The following is a 24,414-nucleotide window of genomic DNA, read 5'->3' as shown; positions in this document are numbered from 1 at the left end:
CCTTGTTAATATTTTTCACCAGTATCGGTTTATAAAGGTTAGACAGTAGTCAGTAATGGGCACTTTAAGAGTTTCTGGCAGGACTGGATTATTTGGCCCAGGTGAGTTTTCTTTTTTAATTGAATTATGGTTATTAGATTTCCAAAATTGTTTTTCCTTCTCTGAGGTGGAATTCTAGGGCATCTCTAGTCAGTTTTTCTGGATTATCATTTGGGGGAACTTCCCTTTGATCTATGACAGGTTGGGCTTTTGGTTACTTTGGAAGCAGTGCTCTCTGTAGAAATATCAGCAAGGTGGTTTCCTTTAGCCCCCAGGGAATCATATTTGGAATGTCCAGGGGCTTTAATAATGGGGCCAAGTTGGCTGACAAGAGTATGGCATCTATTAATTCCTGAACAGAGGACCCATTTTTTTTCTTGCTGGATGTGAGGAAGCCTTGCCATTTCTATAGCATTCCAAAGTCACGAGCTATTCCAAGAGCATATCTACTGTCAGTTATAGGTAGTTGCAGTTTTGCTCTTTGCTAAAATGCAGGCCTGAGCAAGAGCCTGTTGGGCCAACATAGTTTAGGACAACTTGGTGACTTCAAAAGGAATTGCAATAGCGTACCTAGCATGATATTTATTATTTTCACTTTTAAAATAGCCATTGGTAAACCATGAAGTCAGCATTGTCAGTCATGAGGAGTATTATCTGCAGAGGAGGAGAAAAGGGTGGCAGGATTAAGACTATTGCGGTGAAGTTGATTATTGGGATATCCAAGGGCGGGGGAACTTAACATGCTTTCTTTTAGGGCTTAAAAGGCCAAGTTATCTTGATCTTCCGAAATAACAGGGTTTTGGGAAGTTCAGGATCCATGAACTTTTTGGATCTGAATGTAGCCCTTGTTCTGAGATTAGGTGCCCCAAATATCAAACCTGAGTTTGAGTAAACTGCAAGTCCTGGTTGGAGACTGTCCCTTTAAGATTAAGAGCTCTAACAAGTGGCTGCTGTCATCCTGCTAAGAGGCTTGAGCATCTAAATAAACTTTTAAGGCTTGGGAGAAATCAGAGGGACTTTTGGTAAAATCCTGGGACATTGCTGTGCATTGTTTTCCTTCCTAAATAAAGGCAAAGAGATACTGGCTGGCCTTATCCCCAGGACAGAGGATGAGGCCCTAAGCCTTAACATCTTTTATGGGCTTGATGTTTTACAGCTGCTAATCCAATAGGAATAAATAGTTATTATCCTTAAAATTAGCTCTAGTGTTGTTAGAGATAGAACAAATAAAAGATGCTGAAAGGTAATTTGATTCACTTGGTTGGCAATATCAGATTCTAGAGTTATCTCCCCCTTTTGGGAGAGAAATTCAGGCATGATATTTCTCCAAGAAATCTTGGCCCAGTAAATGAATAGGGGCAGAGGAATTAAGGACAACCATTTTAGTATTCTGAAATAGGTGCTGTTTAATAACTGGGGTCATACACAGTCTGGAGTGTTATTTCTCCAAGCCAGTGTTTTGCCTGAGGGGAACTGTCCCCAGGCAAGTTCATCGTAGATCTGGTGAGACCAAATAACAACTGAACTGTTAGGGAAAAAGGGTTTATACCAAGCTTTATTCTTACAATAGTGGGTTGAGTACTGGAATCATGTCTTCCTCTGGGACATTCGCAATCCATCTCTGTTTTTGCCTGTGGCCAGAGCACTCTGTGGAGCTCTTTATCTAGTAACACCAACAACAATGGTTTATAGCCAAAGGGTGTGTAAGCATTAGCCTAGCAGCAGGCCAATTACATCATCAAGTAGATTAGGGTCAGGAGAGAATCCTGACCATAGGAACTTCCATTTTCCCTACAGCCAGTCAAGTAGAAAGATTGGGAAAAGCCCCTGTAGTTCCTCAGAGTCCCATAATTAGAGAAAACCTGGAGGACTGAAGGTGTTTGGAGCACTTCAGTTTGTAACCACTTTCTTCCAGTGCCCTGGATTTTTGCAGTAATGGCAAAGACCAGGAAGAGTTTAGTTTTATTTAGGGACCTCCATTTGTTGTAGTTGAAAATTAAAGGATTAGTGTTCTTCCTTTTCATTGAATCATCTAGGGTGCAGGTGAGCTGATTTGCTAAATTAACTAAATCTGAAGTGGACATAGTTTCTTGTTTCATTCTGGTCTTTTTATTAGAAGGAAAAGATCCTGGTTCAACCCATTAATGAACAAAGAGGCTACCCGAGTGGATTCAACATCAATAGGAAGGTGTGGAGAAAGTGAAGGTTCCTATGGCCAGGATTCTCACCTGGCTCTGGTACGCTTGCTCACTACACATGTGCGGGCAATACGCTGTTACTGACTCTATATAAAGAACTCTGTCCAGTGCTCTGGGCTGCTGCAAGGCTGCAAGAGAGCAGAGACTGGAGTGGTGGCAGCACCGAGGACAGAGACTGAGCTGGCTGCAAGGGCAGAGAGGCCCAGAGGTAAAGACCTGCTTGCTGCATGCAGATTTGCTCTGAATGAAAGGGATTCCAGTGATTGATCTGCCATCAAGGGAATAAAGTTGGGCATAAATCCTTTCACCCTAAGAACATTCCATTGTCGTTTTTTTGGTCTCATTTGAATCCATACTTAACTTGTTTGGAGCTGAAACCCATTGGCAAGACAGAAGGCTAGAATTTTTTCCTTAAAAAACCTTAGAGCCAATATAATAATCATACATAGGCTCCCTGAGCTTATGGGTACAAGCCTGATTCTTACTGCAATTAGCAGGTTTTGAGAAAGCCCTAGAGATTGCTAGGTGAAGTCATTTAGCTATTGACCTAGCCTGATGGTATAATGGGAGGGGGTTTGTCTCCCATTTGCAGTTCTAGAGATTTAAAAAAAATCATTCCAATTAGCTCTTTTCATCCGGTGTTGGGCTTGGTTTTCGACAATGAGTATGTGAACTTGATGGTGTAAATCTGAGAAACCTGGTTGATAAGTTTGAATGACTATATTAAGTTCCTCAGCAAATTTGTGAGGATCCTCAAGTACTTTGGGAAAATCTTTGAGATGGCTTGTAGTTCAGCCTAATCCAGGGGACAGGAAATTAGGGGTTTAGCATTAAGATCCTCAGTGTCTAATTTTAAACTGGCAGATTCTAATGGGTTCGGATGGCGAAGAAGTAGGGAGAGGTTTGGGAAAAAAGGGAAGTTCAGTTAGAGGGCTGGAAGGAAGAAGAGAAGGGTACCAAGGAGGGTGCAGAAGAGGAAGAGGAAATTAGTGGGGATGCATGGTGAAGGTGGAGTGGAGAGACCTCTAATGCCTTTTTATCTCTTTTCAATTGTTTATTTGCTTTGGTCAATTTAGAAATGGTATTTTGTAAAAAGGCAATTTTAGAGCTCTGAATACACTTGGAAGCCTTAAGATACCAATTGAAATAGGCATCCTATTCAGTTTTATTTTAGAGCCATGGTCTTCTAATTTGGTTCTAAGAAAAGCAAGTTTGGGGAGATCAAAAATTCCCTATAATGGTCATTGGAGTGCTAAATTATTTTTGGTTAAGGCGATCAAATTAGTAAAAAATGTACATGAGGAGGGACCATAGTTTATTTTTTTTCATTTTTAATTGAAATAAAGTTGATAAACTATTGGTTTTAGGTGTACAACATCATGATTCAACGATTATATACATTACTAAATGTGTAAGTGTAGTTACCTTCTGTCAACATACAAAGATATTACAATATTATTGCTATATTCCCCATGCTGTGCTTTCATCCCTATGACTAATTTTATAATTGGGAGTTTGTATCTCTTTATTCCCTTCATCTGTTTTGTCTACCCACTCACCCTCTTCCCCTGTACTCTGTATTTGTGAATCTGTTTCTGTTTTGTTTGTTTCATTTATTTTGTGTTTTAGAGTCCACATATAAGTGAAATCATATAGTTTTTGTCTTTCTCTGTTTAACTTATTTCACTTAGCATAAAATCCTTTAGGTCCATCCATGTTGTTGCAAATGTCAAGATTTCATTCCTTTTTATGGATTTACAATATCCCATTTTATATATGTATCACATCTTTATCCATTCATCTATCATTGGGCACTTAGGTTGCTTCCATATCTTGTCTATTGTAAATAATGCTGTGATAAATGTAGGAGTGTATATATCTTTTCAAATTAGTGATTTTGTTTTCTTCAGGTAAATTCTCAGGAGTGGAATTACTGGGTCATATGGTATTTCTATTGTTTGGTTTTATGAGAACCCTACATACTGCTTTCCATGGTGGTAGCACCAATTTACGTTCCCACCAACAGTGCACAAGGGTTCCTATTTCTCCCCATCCTTGCCAACACTTGTTATTGATTGTCTTTTGGATAGTAGCCATTCTGACTGCTCTGAGGTGATACCTCGTGATTTTGATTTGCATTTCCCTGATGTTTAGTGATTTTTGAGCATCTTTTCATGTGTCCATTGGCCATGCTTTTCATGCTGTCTTTGGAAAAATGTCTATTCAGGTGCTCTGCCCAGTTTTTAATTGTACTGTGTTATTTTGCTAATGAGTTTCAGGAGTTCTTTATATAGTTTTGGCATTAAATTTTTTAATACATATTTTAGATACCCCTTACTGGATATATCATTTGCAAATATATTCTCCCATTTAGTAGGTTGTCTTTTTGTTTTGTTGCAGTTTTCCTTTTCTGTGCAGAAGCTTTTTAGTTTGATATAGTCCCAGTTGTTTATAGGAGCATAGTTTTTTTTTATTTACAATTTATAAAATTGAGGTATTATTGATACACACTTTTATGAAGGTTTCACATGAAAAAGAATGTGGTTACTACATTCACCCATATTATCGAGTACCCCCCGACCCCGTTGCAGTCACTGTCCATCAGTGTAGTAAGATGCCACAGAGTCACTACTTGTTTTCTCTCTGTTACACTGTCGTCCTCATGATCCCCTCCATGTGTACTAATCATAATGCCACTCAATCCCCTTCTTCCTCCCTCCCCACCTGCCCTCCCACACCTCTCCCCTTTGGTAACTGATAGTCCCTTATTGGAGTTTGTGAGTCTGCTGTTTTGTTCCTTCAGTTTTGCTTTGTTATACACCACAAATGAGGGAAATCATTTGGTACTTGTCTTTCTCCGCCTGGCTTATTTCACTGAGCGTAATACACTCCAGCTCCATCCATATTGTTGCAAATGGTAGGATTTTTTTCTTTCTTATGGCTGAATAGTATTCCATTGTGTACATGTACGACATCTTCTTTATCCATTCATCTACTGATGAACACTTAGGTTGCTTCCACATCTTGGCTATTATAAATAGTGCTGCAATAAACATAGGGGCGCATATGTCTTTTTGAATCTTCAAACTTGCATTCTTTGGGTAAATTCCTAGGAGTGGAATTACTGGGTCAAATGGTATTTCTATTTTTAGTTTTTTGAGGAATCTCCATCTTGCTTTCCACAATGGTTGAACTACTTTACATTCCCACCAGCAGTGTTGGAGGATTCCCCTTTCTCCACATCCTCGCCAGCATTTGCTTAGTCTTTTTGATGTTGGCCATCCTAACTGGTGTGAGGTGATATCTCATTGTGGTTTTAATTTGCATTTCCCTGATAATTAGCGATGTGGAGCATCTTTTCATGTGCCTGTTGGCCATCTGAATTTCTTCTTTGGAGAGTTGTCTGTTCATATCCTCTGCTCATTTTTAATCAGCCATTTGCTTTTTGGTTGTTGAGGTATGTGAGTTCTTTATATATTTTGGATGTTAACCCCTTGTTGGATATGTCATTTACAAATATATTCTCCCATAGTGTAGGATGCCTTTTTTGTTCTGCTGATGGTGTCCTTTGCTGTACAGAAGCTTTTTAGTTTGATGTAGCCCCATTTGTTCATTTTGGCTTTTGTTTCCCTTGCCTGAGGAGATGCATTCAGGAAGAAGTTGCTCATGTTTATATTCAGGGGATTTTTGCCTATGTTGTCTTCTAAGAGTTTTATGGTTTAGTGACTTAAATTCAGGTCTTTGATCCATTTCAAGTTTACTTTTGTGTATACAGTTAGACCATAATCCAGTTTAATTCTCTTGCATGTAGCTGTCCAGTTTTGCCAACACCAGCTGTTGAAGAGGCTGTCATTTCCCCATTACATGTCCTTGGCTCCTTTATCGTATATTAATTGACCATATATGTTTGGGTTTATATCTTGACTCTTTAGTCTGTTTCCATTGGTCAATGGGTCTCTTCTTATGCCAGTACCAAATTGTCTTGATTACTGTGGCTGTGTAGTAGAGCTTGAAGTTGGGGAGTATAATCCTCCCAGCTTTATTCTTCCTTCTCAGGATTGCTTTGGCTATTCAGGGTCTTTTGTGGTTCCATATGAATTTTAGAACTATTTGCTCTAGTTCGTTGAAGAATGCTGTTGGTATTTTTATAGGGATTGCATTGAATCTGTAGATTGCTTTAGGCAGGATGGCCATTTTGACAATACTAATTCTTCCTATCAGTGTGCACAGGATGTATTTCTATTTATTGGTATCTTTAATTTCTCTCATGAGTAGTTTTCAGGGTATAGGTCTTTTACTTCCTTGGTTAGGTTTATTCCTAGGTATTTTATTCTTTTTAATGCAATTGTGAATGGAATTGTTTTCCTGATTTCTCTTTCTGCTGGTTCATCATTAGTGTATAGGAATGCAACAGATTTCCGTGTATTAATTTTGTATCCTTTAACTTTGCTGAATTCAGATATTTGATCTAGTAGTTTTGGAGTAGAGTCTTTAGGGTTTTTTATGTACGATATCATGTTATCTGCAAACAGTGACAGTTAAACTTCTTCTTTACCAATCTGGATTTTTTTGTGTGTGTGTGTTGTCTGATTGCTGTGGCTAGGACTTCCAGAACTAAGTTGAATAAAAGTGGGGAGAGTGGGCATCCTTCTCTTGTTCCCAGTCTTAAAGGAAAAGCTTTCAGCTTCTCGCTGTTAAGTATGATGTTGTCTGTGGGCTTGTCATATATGGCCTTTATTATGTTGAGGTCCTTGCCCTCCTTACCCATTTTGTTGACAGTTTTTATCATGAATGGATGTTGAATTTTGTCAAATGCTTTCTTAGCATCTATGGAGATGATCATGTGGTTTTTGTCCTTTTTGTTGATGTGGTGGATGATGTTGATGAATTTTCCAATATTGTGCCATCCTTGCATCCCTGGAATAAATCCTACTTGATCATGATGGATGATCTTTTTGTTGTATTTTTTAATTCAGTTTGCTATATTTTGTTGAGTATTTTTGCATCTATGTTCATCAGGGATATTGGTCTGTAATTTTCTTTTTTTGTGGTGTTTTTGCCTGGTTTGGGTATTAGAGTGATTTTGGCCTCATAGAATGAGTTTGGAAGTATTCCCTCCTCTTCTACTTTTTGGAAAACTTTAAGGAGGATTGGTTTTAGGTCTTCACTAAATCTTTTATAAAATTCAGTGGTGAAGTCATCTGGTCAAGGTCTTTTGCTCTTAGGTTTTTTGATTACCAATTCAATTTTGTTGCTGGTAATTGGTCTGTTCAGATTTTCTGTTTCTTTCTGGGTCAGCCTTGGATGGTTGTATTTTTCTAGAAAGTTGTCCATATTTCTTCTAGGTTATCCAGTTTGTTAGCATATAATTTTTCATAGTATTCTCTAATCATTCTTTCTATTTCTGTGGTGTCTGTAGGGATTTTTCCTCTCTCATTTGTAATTCTTTTTATGTGTGCTTCGATTATGTGTGTAGACTGTCTTTTTTTCCTGATAAGTCTGGTTAGGGGTTTATCTAATTAATTTTCTTGAATAACAAGCTTCTGGTTTCATTGAGTCTTTCTATTGTTTTATTCTCGATTTTATTTATTTCTGCTCTAATCTTTATGTCCCTCCTTCTACTGACTTTGGGCCTCAATGTTCTTAATTTTCTAGTTTCTTTAATTGTGAGTTTAGACTGTTCATATTGGATTGTTCTTTCCTGAGGTAAGCCTATATTGCAATATACTTCCCTCTTAGTATGGCTTTTGCTGGGTCCCACGGATTTTGCGGTGTTGGATTATTGTTGTCATTTGTCACCATATATTGTTTGATCTCTGTTTTTATTTGGTCATTGAGCCATTGGTTATTTAGGAGCATGTTGTGAAGCCTCCATGTGTTTGTGAGCTTTTTTGTTTTCTTTGCATAATTTATTTCTAGTTTCATACCTTCATGGTCTGAGAAGCTGGTTGGTACAATGTCAATCCTTTTGAATTTACCAAGGCTCTTTTTGTGGCCTAGTATATGATCTATTCTTGAAAATGTTCCACGTGTACTGGAGAAGAATTTGTATCCTGCTGCTTTTGGGTGGAGTGTTCTATAGATGTTTGTTAGGTCAATGTGTTCTAATGTGTTGTTCAATGCCTCTGTCTCCTTACTTATTTTCTGTCTGGTTGATCTGTCCTTTGGAGTGAGTGGTGTGTTGAAGTCTCCTAAAATGAATGCATTGCATTTTATTTCCCCCTATAATTCTGTTAGTATTTGTTTCACATATGTAGGTGTTCCTATGTTTGGTGCATAGATATTTATAATGGTTGTATTCTCTTCTTTGACTGACTCCTTTATCTTTATGTAATGTCCTTCTTTATCTCTTGTTACTTTTTTGTTTTGAAGTCTGTTTTGTCTGATACAAGTACTGTAACTCCTGCTTTTTCCCTGTGATTTGTATGAGATATCTTTTTTCATCCCTTCACTTTTATTTAGTCTGTGTATGTCTTTGTGTTTGAAGTGAGTCTCTTGTAGGCAGCATATAGACAGGTCTTGTTTTTTATCCATTCAGTAACTACATCTTTTGATTGGTGCATTCAGTCCATTTATATCTAGGGTGATTATCAGTAGATACGTACTTATTGCCATTGCAGGCTTTAGATTTGTGGTTACCAAAGGTTTAAGGGTATCTTTATTATCTAACAGTCTAACAACTAACTTAATACGTATTTCAAACACAATTTAAAGGTTCTTTTTTTCACCCTTCTTTTTCTTCCTCCTCCATTCTTTATATATATCATATTCTGTATTCTTTGTGTATCCTTTGACTGACTTTGGGGGTAGTTGACTTAATTTTGCATTTGCTTAGTAATTAATTGGTGTACTTCCTTTACTGTGATTTTTTTCTGATGAAAGCTATTTAACCTTAGGAGCACTTCCAGCTATAGAGGTCCCTCCAAAATTCACTGTAGAGGTGGTGTGTGGGAAGTAAATTATCTCAGCTTTTGCTTATCTGGAAATTATCATTTAAATTTGAAGCAGGGATTAAACAATCTTGCTGGGTAGAGTATTCTTGGTTCAAGGCTCTTCTGTTTTATTTCATTAAATGTATCATGCCACTCCCATCTGTCCTGTAAGATTTCTGCTGAGAAGTCTATTGATAGCCTGATGGGTTTTCCTTTGTATGTGATCTTTTTTCTCTGTCTCTGGCTGCTTTTAATACTCTGTCCTTATCCTTGATCTTTGCCATTTTATTTATTATATGTCTTGGTGTTATCTTCCTTGGGTCTCTTGTGTTGGGAGATCTGTGCACCTTCATGGCCTGAGAGACTATCTCCTTCCCTAGATTGGGAAAGTTTTCTGGAATTACCTCCTCAAAGACACTTTCTATCCCTTTTCTCTCTCTCTTCTTCTGGTACCCCTATAATGTGAATATTGTCCTGTTTGGATTGATCATACTGTTCTCTTAATATTGTTTCATTCGTAGAGATCCCTTTTCTCTCTGTGCCTCAGCTTCATTGTATTTCTGTTCTCTAATTTCTATTTCTTTTACTATTTCCTCTACCTCATCTAATCTTTTAAATCCCTCCATTGTATGTTTCATTTTGAATACTGTGTTTTTCAAAGTTTCTATCTTTTTCTTAAATTCCTCCCTGAGTTCTTGAATATTTTTCTGTAGGTCTGTGGGCATGTTTATGATTTTTATTTTAAAATCTTTTTCAGGAAGTTTGGTAATTTCAGTTTCATTTCACCCTCTTTCTGGTGTTTGTGGGATTTTGGTTTGTACCCGTTTCTTTTGACATTTCATATTTGTAATGAATAATATGGAGTAATAACTTTGAGTAGGTGGTGCCCTCTAGTGCCCAGAAGCTCTACTTTCTGGAGCTGCTCAGCCTCTGGAGCAATAGCGTGGGGGTCTCAGGTGAGTGGTGGTTGTGCCTCTCAGGAGGAAAGTGTACTTGCCTGCTTCCACTTTCATGGCCAGTGGGCTGAGTGCATAGGGAGGAGCCTTTATGCCATGTCCCTGTAGGTGCCATACATAGGTGGGGCTTCCCTCTGCCTGGCTTGGTGCAATGGTGGGTTTTCGAGCCATTGCTGGCTGGGACAGAGGAGTAGCAGGCTGAGTACTGCAGTTGGCGGACCTTGGTTGGGGCTGTGTTGCCAGCCAAGGGGATGGGGCACCTGAAGCTCCTGAAAGTTCCCAATGTGCTGGGCTGAGTATGCTGAGTCAATTTTGTCCACCCGTCATTTCTCCTGAGCAGCAAGCTCTGTGCAGTCCTTGCCCATTTAGCAGCCCTCTTGCTGTTGGGAAGTCTCTCAGAGTGCCTGCCTTTCTTTTGTCCCAGAGTGGCTGGTGTGTAGGTACTTGTTCTCCACAAGCAGCTGGAATCTCAGTTTCTCTGTGTTCTGCCTGTCTTAGCTTTCCAACCCCGCTTACCTCCAGGGCACCATGTGTTGTAGGTTCACACTCCCAGAGCAGAACTCCAAGGCTGGTTGTTCAGCATTCCTAGGCCTCCAACCCCTCCCCGTTTCTCTTCCTCCTGCTGGTGAGCTGGGGTGGGGGAAGGACTTGGGTCCCGCCAGATCACCACTTTGCCACTTTACCCCTTTTTGTGAGATATTCTCTTCCCCAGATGTAGGAAGTCTGTCCAGTATTCTTTCCTGTCGCTCTTTCCGAATTAGTTGTATTTGCTATATTTCCACATTATATATGGTTTTGGGAGGAGGTTTCTGTCTTACTTCTCATGCTGCCATCTTTAATCCCTTCTGAAAGTGTTTATCATGAATGGATATTGAATTTTGTCACACGATTTTTCAGCATCTATTGAGATGATCGTGTTTTTATCCTTCCTTTTCTTTATGTGATATATGACATTGATTAATTTACAAATTGTACCATCCTTTCATTCCTGGAATAAATTACACTTGGTCATGATGGATAATATTTTTGATGTATTTTTGAATTCAGTTTGTTAATATTTTGTTAAGGATTTTTGCATCTATGTTCATCAGAGATATTGGTCTATTATTTTCTTCTTATGTGTGTGGTGTCTTTGTCTGGAGTGATGCTGGCCTCATAGAATGAGTTTGAAAGTATTCCCTCCTCTTCTACTTTTTGGAATACTTTAAGAAGGATGGGTATTAGCTTCTCTTTAAATTTTTAGTAGAATTTAGCTGTGAAGCCATCTGGTCCTGGAATTTTGTTTGTTGGGATTTTTGATTACTAATTCAATTCCATTGCTCGTTATTGGTTTGTTCAGATTTTCTGTTTTCTTTCTGGGTCAGCCTTGGAAGGTTGTATTTTTCTAGAAAGTTGTCCATTTCTTCTAGGTTATCCAATTATTTAGCATGTAATTTTTCATAGTATTCTCTAATCTTTGTATTTCTGTGGTGTCCATAGTGATTTTTCCTTTCTCATTTCTGATTCTGTTTATATGTGTAGACTGTTTTTTTTTTTTTCTTGTTAAGTCTGCCTAGGGGTTTATCTGTTTTATTTTCTTAAAGAATCAGTTCTTTGTTTCATTGATTATTTTTCTATTGTTTTATTCTTCTCTATATTATTTATTTCTGTTCTGATCTTTATTATGTCAGTTATATTAACTTTGGGTACATTTGTTCTTCTTTTTTATAATTTTTTTAACTATGAGTTTAGACTGTTTATTTTGGATTGTTCTTATTTCTTGAGGTAGGCCATAATGCTATGTACTTCCCTCCTAGAATCACTTTTGCAGCATCCCACAGATTTCAAATGGTTGAATTTTTGTTTCCATTTGTCTCCATGTATTGCTTAATCTCTGTCCTAATTTGTTCGTTGATCTTTTTAGTTGTATTTGCTGTATTTTCATACTATATGTGGTTTGGGGAGGAAATTTCTGCCTCACTTCTCATGCCATCATCTTTTTCCTCTCCAGTCCATTGATTATTTAGAAGCATGTTGTTTAGCTTCCATGTGTTTGTAGGCTTTTTTGTTTTGTGTAATTTATTTCTAGTTTTATACCATTGTGTTCTGAGAAGCTGCTTGATACAAATTTCAGTCTCTTTGAACTTATTGAGGCTCTTTTTGTGGCCTTGTATGTGATCTATTCTGGAGAACATTCTGTATACACTTGAGAAAAATGTGTATCCTGCTGATTTGGGGTGGATTGTTCTGTAGATATGTTAAGTCCATCTGATCTAATGTATTGTTCAGTGTCTCTGTTTCCTTATTTACTTTGTCTGATTGGTCTATCAATGTGAGTTGTGTGTTAAAGTCTCCTAAAATGAGGGTGTTGCAATCTATTTCCCCCTTTAATTCTGTATTTGTTTTACATATTTAGGTACTCCTATGTTGGGTGCATAGATGTCTATAATGGTTATATCCTCTTGTTGGACTGACCACTTTAGCATTATTTAATGTCCTTCTTTTTTACTTTCTTTGTTTTGAAGTAAATGTTTTCTTATGTAATTTCTGCTACTCTTGCTATTTTCTATTATTTGCATGAAATATCCTTTTCTATCTCTTCACTTTTAGTCTGTGTATATTTTTGTGTCTGAAATGAGTCTCTTGTGGGCAGCATAAATGAGTCTTATTTCTTTATCCATTCTGCCACTGTGTCTTTTGTTTGTATTCAGTCCATTTACATTTAAGATAATTATTGATAGGTATGTACTTACTGCATTTTATCAATTGTTTTCTGGTTATTCTTATAGTTCCTCTATTCCTTTCTTCCTCTCTAATATTCTTGTTATTTGATGGTTTTCTTTAGCATTGTGATTGGATTCCTCTTTTTTTTTAAGCTTTTTATGTATCTATTGTAACTTTAGGTTTGTGTTTGTCATAAGGTTCAAGAATAGCTTCCTGACTACGTAACAGTCTATATTAAGTTGATGATTGCTCTATTTCAAACACAATCTAAAGTACTTTTTTCTTCTTCTTCCCCCTCCACATTCATGTATTAGGTGTTATAATCTGCACTTTTTGTGTATCCCTTGACTGATTTTGTATATAGTTTGTTTCACTACTTGTGTTTTAATTTCATAGTTGCTTGGTAATTAATGGGTCTACTACCTTTACAGCGGTTTTATTTTCACTGGTGAAAACTGCTTAGCCTTAGGAATATTTCCATCTATAACAGTCCCTTTAACATATCCTTTAAGGCTGTCTTAGTGGTTATAAATTTCTTGAGACATTGTTTATCTGGGAATTGTTTAATCTCTTTTTCAAATTTGAATAATAATCTTGCTGGGTAGAGGATTCTTGGTTGAAGGTCCTTTTGTTTCAATACATTAAATATTTCATGCCAATCCCTTCTGGCCTGTTAAATTTCTGCTGAGAAGACTGCTGGTAGCCTGATGGGGTTTCCCTTATAAGTAATATTTTCTCTTTCTCTGGCTGCTTTCAGTACTGTCTCCTTATCTTTAATACTTGTCATTTTAACTGTTATATGTCTTGGTGTTGTCTTCCTGGGGTTCCTTTTGTTAGGGTCTCTGTGCTTCCATGACCTGATTGTTTCCTTCCCCAGATTGGGGAAGTTTTCAACAATTGTTTCCTCAAAGAGACTTTCTATCCCTGTGTCTCTCTCTTCTCCTAGTGGCCCTATTATGTGAATATTGTTTCATCTGGATTGGTCACATAGCTCTCTTATTGTTCTTTCATTCCTAGAACTTCTTTTTTTCTCTCTGCTCCTCAGCTTCATTGTGTTCCTTTTCTCTAATTTCCATCTCATTTATTGTCTCCTCTACTTGCAGTAATCTATTATTCATTCCCTCCATTGTATGTTTCATTTCAGTTATGTATTCTCCAGCTCTGAGTGGCTCTTTTTCAGCTCTTGTATCTTTTTTTAAAAAAATTCTTTATTAAGGTATGATTGATGTACACTCTTATGAAGGTTTCACATGAAAAAACAATGTGGTTACTACATTCACCCACACCATCAAGTCCCCACCCATACCCCAATGCAGTCACTGTCCATCAGTGCAGCAAGTTGCCACAGATCCACTATGTGCCTTCTCTGTGCTACACTGTTCTCCCCATGATACCCCACACCATGTGTACTAAACATAATACCCCTCAGTCCCCTTGTCACTCCCTCTCCACCCACTCTCCCACACCCCTCCCCTTTGGTAACCACTAGTTCATGCTTGGAGTGTCTGAGTCTGCTGCTATTTTGTTCCTTCAGTTTTGCTTCACTGTTATACTCCGCAAATGAGGGAAATCATTTGGCACTTGTCTTTCTCCACCTGGCTTATTTCACTAAGCATAAGGTCCTCCAGCTCAATCCATGTTGTTCAGCTCTTGTATCTTTCTGTTGCAGTCCTCCATGAGAGTCTCAATACTTTTGTGCAGATCATATTAATGACTTTTACTTTGAAATCTTTATCAAGAATATTGGTGATCTCATGAATCCAGAAGACCTCTTCCATTTAGCCCTCTTTCTGGTGCCTTATCCTGTAGTTTTGTTTGGAACATATTCCTCTGCCTCTTCATTTTGTTAGGGTTTCTGTGTTTCTTCCTTTGTGTAGATGGATCTGCTATGCTTCCTGGCCTGGAGAGTAATAACTCTATGAAGAAGGCCTCCTGTGGTATCCAGAAGCTCAAGACTCTTGACTCTCCAGTGCCTGGTTCTCCTTTGCAGTGGAGCCCTGGTTGCTCTTGGTGGGCAATGGGCCTTTCTGTCTGTCTGCTAGCAGTGGTTAATCTCAGTGTGCTGCAGCTGGAAGTTTGCCTCAGCCCACCCTTTCTGATCAGGGCAGTGGCTTTTGCTGGGATCATTGTGGATGGGGCTGCCCTCTGCCTGCCCTGTAGTGATGGCGGGGATGTCCTGCAATGAGGGTGGGGTGGTTGTGCAGCTCTGGGCCAGGTTGGGGGATGAGCGACATGGTGGCAGGGAGCACTGTGGTGGTGTCATACAGGCACCCCCTAGCAGTGGTGTAGCACATGGCACTGGGCTTTGCCTCCAGCAGGGATGGAGGAGCTCTTGGATCTGGCCCCCGCAGGCACCTCCCCGGTTGGGCTGAGAAAGCTGGGAGAGCCTCCCTCTGCCTGCCAGGCAGCAAAACCTGGCTGCCAGGCTGAGTGTTCTAGTGCTGCTGGCAGTATGCAGGGAAGCGCCTTGGGGCAGAGCTGCTAGCGAGGGGGATGGAGTGTCTGGGGCTCCTGAGAGTGCCAGAACTGTTGGGCCAAGGGTGAGCTGGGAGATATGTCCACCTGCACTTTCTTTTGCAGAGAAAGCTCTGTCCAGCCTTGCCCCTCTGGCTCCCCTCCCACTGCTAGCAAGTCTTTCAAATGGCTGCCTCTGCTTTGGGTCTCAGAAGGACTGGGGAAGCTTGCCTGTCCTCCACTGCAGCTGAGATCTCAGCCTCCCAGAGTGTTCCAACTATCCTTGGTGTCCAGCCCTGCTAATCACCAAAACCCAATGTAGTGTAGACTCATGCTCCCAGAGTAGATCTCCAGAGCCAGGTATGCCGAGTTCCTGAGAGCCTATCCCCCTTCCTGCTCCATTCCTCTTCCTCCTGCCTGTGGGCTGGAATGGGGGAAGGGCTTGGGTCCCACTTAATTGCATCTCGGGCTGTAATGGGGGAAGGGCTTGGGTCCCACTTAATTGCATCTCAGTCACTTTACACTTTACTGTATGGTCTTTCCTTTACCAGGTGTAGGTGGTCTGTTCTGCAGTCTTCAGGTCATTTTCAAGTTCAGTTGTATTTTCTGTAGTTACTTCCTTGGTGTGTGTGGCAGGAGGTTTCTGCCTTGCCTTCCTACTTTGCCATCCTTTTTCTCTATCTCCCAGTCAAAAACCAAATAGTTTTTGCCCCCATCAAAAGAGTGGAATGGCTAATGTAGAGGACATGGGCTAACAGGAATTGTGCATGAATCCAGAAGCTCTTTTGCTTTGGACATTCACTCTCATTCCCTCACTCTTGTTTTCCCACTCTTGGGGTCTATAAAGTGGGTATGAACGCATATGTTACTGTGACCCTGGTGTGAAACCTGGCTCTGCTGGTCTCTAGATGTATAAACTTTGGTGAGTCACTTATCCTCTCTGAGTGAGGTTGATAGCACAGAACCTGGCATATAAGAACCATTCACTAAATTGTTGCTTTTGTTACTACTCAAAGGTAAAGGACAGGAATTTAACATCCCAAAGTTTCTTGTCACTCTCAGTCCTGCCATTTCGTGAAATCTCATGACTACAACCTCTTGTGGAGACAAGAGGCTAAAGGTAGTTGCTTCTCCATAGGTTATCATGTTTTTTACCACCTGACTTCACTGCTTTGTCATAGCACATTGACTTGTGATGAGTGTCTATTCATGAGCAGCCAATCCATCAGCTTGCCCAAAAGATGACTCGGTTCAAGCCAGTTTGCTCCAGGAAGCTTTCCTTGACTACCTGTCTCTCACCAACCCCATTTTCTTGCATTCTGCGAATACCTAACTGCATACCATATTTGATCTTGTTTCTCATGTCACTTCACTTTCTGCTATTATCAAACTCTTTGAGGACAGTGAATCCTCAGTGTTGCACAAAACTTAGTCTCTAAGTAGATGCATAGCACAAGTTTAGTTTTATTATTAAAGTAATGATTCTAATAAATTCATTGTTGTGTTACTTTTTCCTCCTAGCTTTTCAAAATGTGCATTCCTTTTAACAATGAACATTGCAATCCCATGAGGCAGGCATACAAATATTAGACTTTTTTTCAATAAGGAAGGAAACTGACACAGAAAAAGCCCAAATGACTTTCTTCAAGCAATGCACTTGAGATGATGGCGATCCTGCTCCCTGCCCGGCCCCATCATTCTTACCTTGGTGACATAGGGTACATATTGTGGCCGTTTGGCATTGAGGATGATTCCTATGGTGCAAGGAATGAGAACCAGGATCAGTGATACCATAATGCCACCATAGGGTACTTTGTCCTTGAGGTTCCCATCATAGATCCCCTTGGAGTAGATATACAGGAGGAGGGGCATCATGCCCAGGGCAAAGAAGGTGGAGCACGTGGTCATCACAATACTGAGTGGGAGAAACAAGAATAGGGCAAGGAGAGAGAGCCCATTAATATAGACTATTGTTTTTTACTTAAACAATATAAATTTATTTTCTCACAGTTCTGAGGCTGGAAGTCCAAGGTCAAGGTGCCGCCAGGGTTGGTTTTCTTTAAGGCCTCTCTCCTTGTCTTATACATGGCTGCCCTCTTGCTGCCTCGTCACATGGGTGTCCCTCTGTGAGTTGTGTCCTAGATATCTCTTTCTCTTCTTAATATAGACTATTTTGTTGAGTGCCTATTATGTGCCAGGCACTGTGCTAAACACTTTACATACATTACTTCCTTTACTTCTCCCAGGAGCTTTACAAGATACAGGCTGCAGGCTGATATTCTCATGTTCTTTACTTTCTGGTTTATCCTTACATTATTTAAGATAAATTGAGTGTGAGTCTCAGAGTGTGAATAATATATCCTCTCAGCTCTAATCGTCTTCTAATTTGACTATTACCATTTCCATTTGGAATCTAATACATACGAGGCCTCAGACCCTGTACAGGGAGAGGCTCTCCAAAAGGCCGACTGAGAGAATGAAGCTGCTAGGAGACATTTTGGATTTGTGGACATTATTCATGTTATAATATATGGCTCTGAATTCCATTCTAGTGGGAAAACTGGGGGTGAGGGCTTGGCAAGAACAGGAAAACCACACCAAGTATGTGGTCCTCCTCCTTACAGCCCTATCATCTATTTACACTTCTTCATGGTTACTGTAGTGGTGAAATGTGACTTAAATGAACACCAAGTATGGCCTAGATGGAAGGGCACAGAGAGTAACCAGCAAGAACAGCAGCAGGCAGAGGTATCACAAGGGATAAGAAGCCATCACAGGTGAGGAGAGACCCTCAGAGAATACTGTGGACTAAATAATGGGAAAACTTCCTTCATGAACACCTAAAACACTTCAGCACATACTTAAGCTTGTAAAATTGTAAGGGAGTTTTCCAAGGACCAGAAACAAAGAATGCAAAGTAGCTAGTGGGTGATTGTATGATGAAGCAGTGCTGTGTGGACTGGGTAGGGATGGAGAGCTAATCTTGGTAATCTGGAGGGTTAGGTTTTAACACCCAAGGGAGGTTTTTGGTTTTGAGAAGAGTTGAAACTGAAACATTACTAATAATTAGATTTTAATTTTTCCGATAATCCTTTTATCTCATGGGCTAAATATGAAACCATAATAGACAAAATATTTGGAAGAGAATAATGATACAACACATTTTAAAACGTGAGGGGATAAACTTTGATTAGACAATAGTTTCTTAGAGCACCTAAAGCACAAGAAACCAAAGAAAAAATAAATTTGACTTCATCAAAATGAAAAACCTTATGTCTCAAAGGATACTATCAAAAAAGATATACAAATGGCCAATAAGCACAAGAAAAGATGTTCAACATCATTAGTCATTAGGGAAATACAAATCAAGACTACAATGAGATACCACTTTATACCCACTAGTATGGTGACAATAAAAATGATGGATAAAAAATTTTGGTGAGGATGTGGAGAAATTGAAATCCTTATATGCTGTTGATTGGAATATAAAATGGTACAGCTGCTCTAGAAAAACAGTTCCTCAAAAAATTAAATAGTGTTACCATATGATCCAGCAACTCTACTCCTTGATACTCAAAAGAGAATGAAACACATGTTCACACAGAAACTAATATATTAATATTCATAGCACCATTATTCATAATAGCAAAAAAGTTGAACACAATGAAAATACCAGCTGATGAATGAATAAGCAAAAAATATGGGACATAAAGCAATGTAAGTACTGCTACATGCTATCACATGCACGAACCTTGGAAACATTATGCTAAGTGAGAGAAGCAGAAACATAAAAGGTCACATATTGTCTGATTCCATTTATATGAAATTTATGGAGACATAAAGATTAGTTGTTGCCAGGGGCTGGGATGAAGAGAGGAATGGGGAGGGACTGCTAATTAGACAGTGGTGATAGTTGTACAACTATACTTGTGAATATACTAAAAGGTATTGAATTTTTCACTTTTAAAGGGTGAATTTTGTGTTATGTGAATTATATCTCAATAAAAAAATAAATTTAAAAAATCTTGGGAGCAGCAAAAATAATTCTCAGAGGAAAATTTATAGCCTTAAATGTTTACATAGGAAAAGACTAAAAATTAATGAGCAAAGCATCTTACTCAAGAAATTAAAAGAAGCAACGCAAATTTTAGAAAAAAATATTAAATGGAGAGAATAAATTTTAAAAATAACAAATTAACTAAGAGGATCAATTAAACCAAGAGTAGATTCTTTGCAAAGTCCAATAAAATAGATTGTTTCTCACATCACTTCACTTTCTGCTATTATCAAACTCTTTGAGGACAGTAAATCCTCAGTGTTGCACAAAACTTAGCCTCTAAGTAGATGCATAGCACAAGTTTAGTTTTAGATACTTCTGGCAAGACTAATCAAGGAAAAAGAAGGCACAAGTTGATTATATTAGGTATGTAAGAAAAAATAATTACAGATACACTAAAGATTATAGAGAGTCATAGAAGAAACCAAGGACAGTTTTGTACTTTAATTTTTGGTTTGGATTGAATGGGCAACTTCTTGGAAAATATAATAACTAACTCAAAATAAAGGTGAAAATGTGAAGCAACTTAGAATCACTAAAGGCATTTAATGAGCTTAAAACCTATCCTCCCAACCCCATATGGTACATATAATTTTAAAGGACAGTTCTGCTAAAGATTCAAAGTACAGATAGTCCCAAGCTGATATAAACAGGGAATACAATAAGAGGAAATATGCCCCAATTTATTCTATATGCATAGTATAATTTTAGAACCAAAGTTGCAAAAGGACATTCTGAGAAAGGAAAATGAGGACTATTCTTACAAACAAAGAAACAAAAGCTAGATAAAAATTAGCAAATGTATCTGGCAACGGCTTTAAAAATAATACAATTATAAAATTCACTTATCCCACCCTATTGACATATATCACTGTATTATCAGATTAAAGAAAAAATGGTATAATCAACTCATAGATGCAAAAAATTGTTCAACAAAATTCAATGTTAATGCATGATGAAAATTAGCACACTAGCAACCGTGGAAATTTCCTAACCTGAAAAAGGCATCCTTCAAAAATCTACAACAAACAGACTTAATGGTGAAAAATGAGAACGTTTCCTTTAAGGGGAATAAAGCAGATACCTGTTACCACTGTCTTTATTGTAAATCATACTATACATAGGTTTTTGCTACAACAGCAAAACATGAAATAGAAAATGTGTAGGGATGGGAAAGGAAAGATACCAAACTTTCATTATTTGCCAATGTTAGGATGGTCCACAGAGGAAATCCAAGTGTCTCTCAGGATCAGAGGGCCAGGGACTGGAGGAAAGGAATACATTTGGTTTTGTATTTATCCTTCCTGCTTAAGTTGTCAGAGCACTGCATACACCCTACTTTTGGATGTCGGTACCCCCGCTTGAGGGGTGGTTTTTGAGCCCCTGTTAACAGACACTGGAGGCCAACGGAGGGAGCTGTGAAGGGACCTGTCAGAAGCTCTACAGTGAAGTGGGAAACTTCGGAGAACCTGAATGGTGTCTGTCTTATCCTGTTTAGGCTTCCTACGTCATTGTGGGGAGGCCTGGGAGCCTCAGGCAGGGCAGTTGGTGAGCTGGAGGAGCAGCAGAAGTGGGCAGAGGGGTCCAGTTCCCTCTGGCACTCTCTTCTGTTCCCAGTGAGACAAGCCCACTTCAACTTTGAGAGCATTTTCTCTTGCTTGTGGGTCACCTGTAGTTTTTGGATCTTGTCTAGTGGCATCCTTGAGGAAGGAGCTGCCATGCCTGGCTGCCTTGAGAGGGCCACCTGGTGGCCTGGTTCCCCCAAAGGTGCCCACCTTACTGTGTTAGCTGGTGGTCCCCAGATGCACTCTAGCTGTGAGGTGGAATAATAGGGAAGAGAGAACCCAGAATCCACAAAACCTGGGAAACCTCTGGCAAGTCTTTGGACTTCAGTTTTCTCACCTGTGAAGTGGAATCAGTATCTTAAGATTCCCCTCAACTCTAAATGGGAACTAATATAATGTACTTACAGTTGTCTCAAACTGGCAGCCCCTGAGCTGCATCTGGCCCCTCAATATATACTGTTTGGCTTGCACAATGTTTTAATTTCTTTTTAGTGAGTTTCCAATATTTAAAAACTTGGAGATTGTATATAAAAATGGAGATTCTACCTTCTCTTTAAAAGTAGGAAATGGTGGCGGCTGTAGGTCCCCACTCCCACAGCACACCCAGGCAGAGATACTTGGAATCTGCCCTGTTTAGGGGGCTCCATGCTTCCCAGGCAGGCAGTCAGCCTCTAGCTCCTTTGTTTATGTACATGCCTGGCCCTGAAGGTACTGGAGTAAAAGCACAGGATTTGGAGGCCCCCGGACCTAAGACAAATTTATTAACCTCTCTAAGGCTCAGTTTCCTCATCTCTAAAACAGGACTGTTTACAGCACCTCCTCACAGGATGCTGTGTGAAGATCTCATGTAAAAGTGCTCGATGCAGTGCCTGGCTGTTTTTTATTATCAGTATTATTATTGCTACCATAATACATGCAATAAGTTGTCCCAGATGAACTCAAATTGGAATTCCAAGTCTGACAGCACGTGATGATAGATGGTAAGACTCACGTTCCACCGGTGGGGTCTGAGGCGTGGTTTAATGTGCATGGGAAGTCTGTGGAAGCAGGCTTAATGGCAGAAGATGGCCCTCCCAACAGAGTGTTCTCTCTTGTGGGGTTTCAGTAGAAGTCAGAGTCTCCACATGCCCAGATAGGAGGCTGAGCAGGAGAGCAGGAGAGCACGAAGGCTCACGTACCTGAGTTACTAGAGGCTCTGCCAGTGGGGTCTTTGAACCTTAGAAATGTAGCTGTACTGGAGAGACCTTGTTGGCCCCCACTGGCTGAAGAGGCTGGGACATCTGGTCACTCACACTTAAGGCCCCATTTTCCTTTACGATGTCTCGCCTGTTCGACTGTTTCTACAGGTCTACACAACCCTCAGAGCACCCCTTCCCTGACCTCTGACTTCTTGCTTCCTTTTGACACCGAATTAAGCTATAGTCTGAGTTTCTCAGGGCACAGAGGCTGTGACGAACCTTGATCACAGGTCAGATGGAAGTCAGAGGGCTTGCTTTGCAGCAGGAAAGATTTGGATTAGATAGAGGGAAGAATTTCTTTCCAGTGAGGTGGTTGAACATTGAATATGTTTCCATGTGACACTGTACAAGTCAAACCCACTCTGTGCCTTTTTTCCCATCAACTCCCTCAGTGAGGGCTGAGTCATAGGGTAGAGAGTCCAGAGCTTAGATGACAGGTCCTGGTAAATTTCATTCTTTCTCTCAGTTTTTCATTTAAAAATCAGTCCTGGCCTCGCTTTGCAACACACAGGGGGTTCCTTGCTTGGCTGGGTTCCTTACTACAGTTTGGCAGGGTGCTGCCTGACACAAGCAGACTGACAGTCTGAACTCATTGCCCTACCCGGCATGGAATAGCTTCTCCACTGAGGAGTTGCTCAGGAGTTGCTTTCAGCCAGCAGAGGCTGCTGTTGGGCAGATTCGTGCAGGAGTGAGCCCTCGCTGGTTTCTGCTGCCATGTTCGGTGAGGGGATGCTACTGGTTGTCCCTCTACCAGTTTGGCTGGGGCCCATCATGACCTGGGTGGGCTGTGGGAAGGTCCAGTATCTACCTGGTTGTGTTTCTGTATCTGATGGGTGGATGGGAAGTTAAGAGAAGATCCCACCTGCCCAGATAGCTGGGAGGATCTTTAGAAATTCTTGCCTGCTCTGCAGGCATTGGAGGTGTTCTGTGGTTCCAAGACACCTTGACCTCCTTAGGGAAGCCTGGAACCAGACTATGCTGCTATCAGATCTCTGACCTTAAAGCAGACAACTTACCCATCATGGGAAGTAGATAAAGTTCTCCAGAGACCCCTTGGGTTTAAATCTGTACTCCTTCAAGACCATCTTTGTGTTCCACTTGAGATACCTCTGGGAGTAAGGGGGTCTCCAGGATGCTTTGGACCAGCTTGGCCCCTTTGGGTTGGTACTTAAACCAAGATGTATCCCAGCTCCTGTCTCCAGTCCAGTGTAAGCTCTTGACAATAACGGCCACCACCCTCTTCCCTAGCATCCACCTGGCCCCACTCATTCCCTCTCCTAGCTTTAGCTCAGCTCTTCTTCTCCTAGATCAGGACATCTGCAACATGGCTGCTGTTCCCCATTCACCCCCAGTCCTACCTGAGATTCATGTCACCTTTTATAGCCAGACTGAAGACATTGGACAGGTTTCCCCCAGGTGAGCAGCCGCAGATCAGGATGGCCAGTGCCTCAATATTTTTCAGCCGAAAGACCTTGCCCAGTGCAAAGGCAGTGAGGGGCATGATGCCATACTGTGCCACCAGGGCGATGGCCAACCCCTTAGGCTTCCATAAGTGAGCCTTGATCTTGCTGAACTCCATGGTGCAACCCAGCGAAAGCATGATGAGGAGGAGCAGTAACACCAGGAGGACGCTTAGCGCCAGGTCGGTGGGGCGCTTGCCAAAGTTGGGTGGGAGGGTGAAGTTGAGTGGGGCAGATGCGTTGTGGGCTTGCATCCTCCTGTGTGGCAGTGGAAGGCTGAAGGATGCAGCACACCCCTTACTCGTCTACTGATTCCTTTCCCTGCCCAGTCCTTGCTGGGCGTCTTCTTCAGTCTCCTCCCAGAGCAGAGAGCTTCGGGCCAACATGTAGCTCTGGGCAAACACAAAGATTATGCAATTATCTGTGCAGCCTGTCTGGCTGCGGTCCCAAAGGGGAGAGTGCCCAGAGCCTTCTCTGCCTCTCCCAGCTCCATGGCTCCGCTGCCTGGCTGGGGGCATCACACTCCTCCCTGTGCATTTTGCTTCTCCCAGGACAAGAGGGGCTTATTCCTCTTCACCCCCAACTGGAACGCCTTAAAGGTTTTCTGTTCTGGGGACAGTCTAGGCCTGCAGCAACCCAGGTCTAGTCCTCCTCATTCCTGGCAGTCATATCCATCTGCCCTCCAACCCATGGAGTGGAGAGTTTAGTGTCACCTTCCTTCCTGGACATAGGGAGCATATCCCGAGTGGCTGTGGGACAGCGTAGGGGCAGCTGTGTTGGCCTCCAGGAGGAGATGCGTCCGTGATTCTTCT

At 40.6% G+C, this 24,414-nt stretch overlaps 1 protein-coding gene across 1 annotated transcript in view; it reads right to left on the bottom strand.

Annotated features, from left to right (window-relative positions):
* Positions 1 to 23,971, bottom strand: part of SLC10A1 (solute carrier family 10 member 1) — a 30,240-nt gene extending 6,269 nt beyond the window's left edge. Inside the window, exons 1-2 of the mRNA XM_017654810.3 lie at positions 23,501 to 23,971; positions 16,987 to 17,197 (exon numbers count right to left, since the gene is read on the bottom strand). Of these exons, the coding sequence (XP_017510299.3) occupies positions 16,987 to 17,197; positions 23,501 to 23,856 (567 nt within the window). The 5' untranslated portion in view covers positions 23,857 to 23,971. The remainder of the gene's footprint in view (positions 1 to 16,986; positions 17,198 to 23,500) is intronic.
* Between the last annotated feature and the right edge of the window lie 443 nt (positions 23,972 to 24,414).

The sequence above is a fragment of the Manis javanica genome, chromosome 8 (genome assembly GCF_040802235.1).
Source record: "Manis javanica isolate MJ-LG chromosome 8, MJ_LKY, whole genome shotgun sequence".
Taxonomy (NCBI): Eukaryota; Metazoa; Chordata; class Mammalia; order Pholidota; family Manidae; genus Manis; species Manis javanica.
The sequence above is the reverse complement of the archived record's forward strand: the minus strand, read 5'-3'. Positions and strand labels throughout refer to the sequence as shown.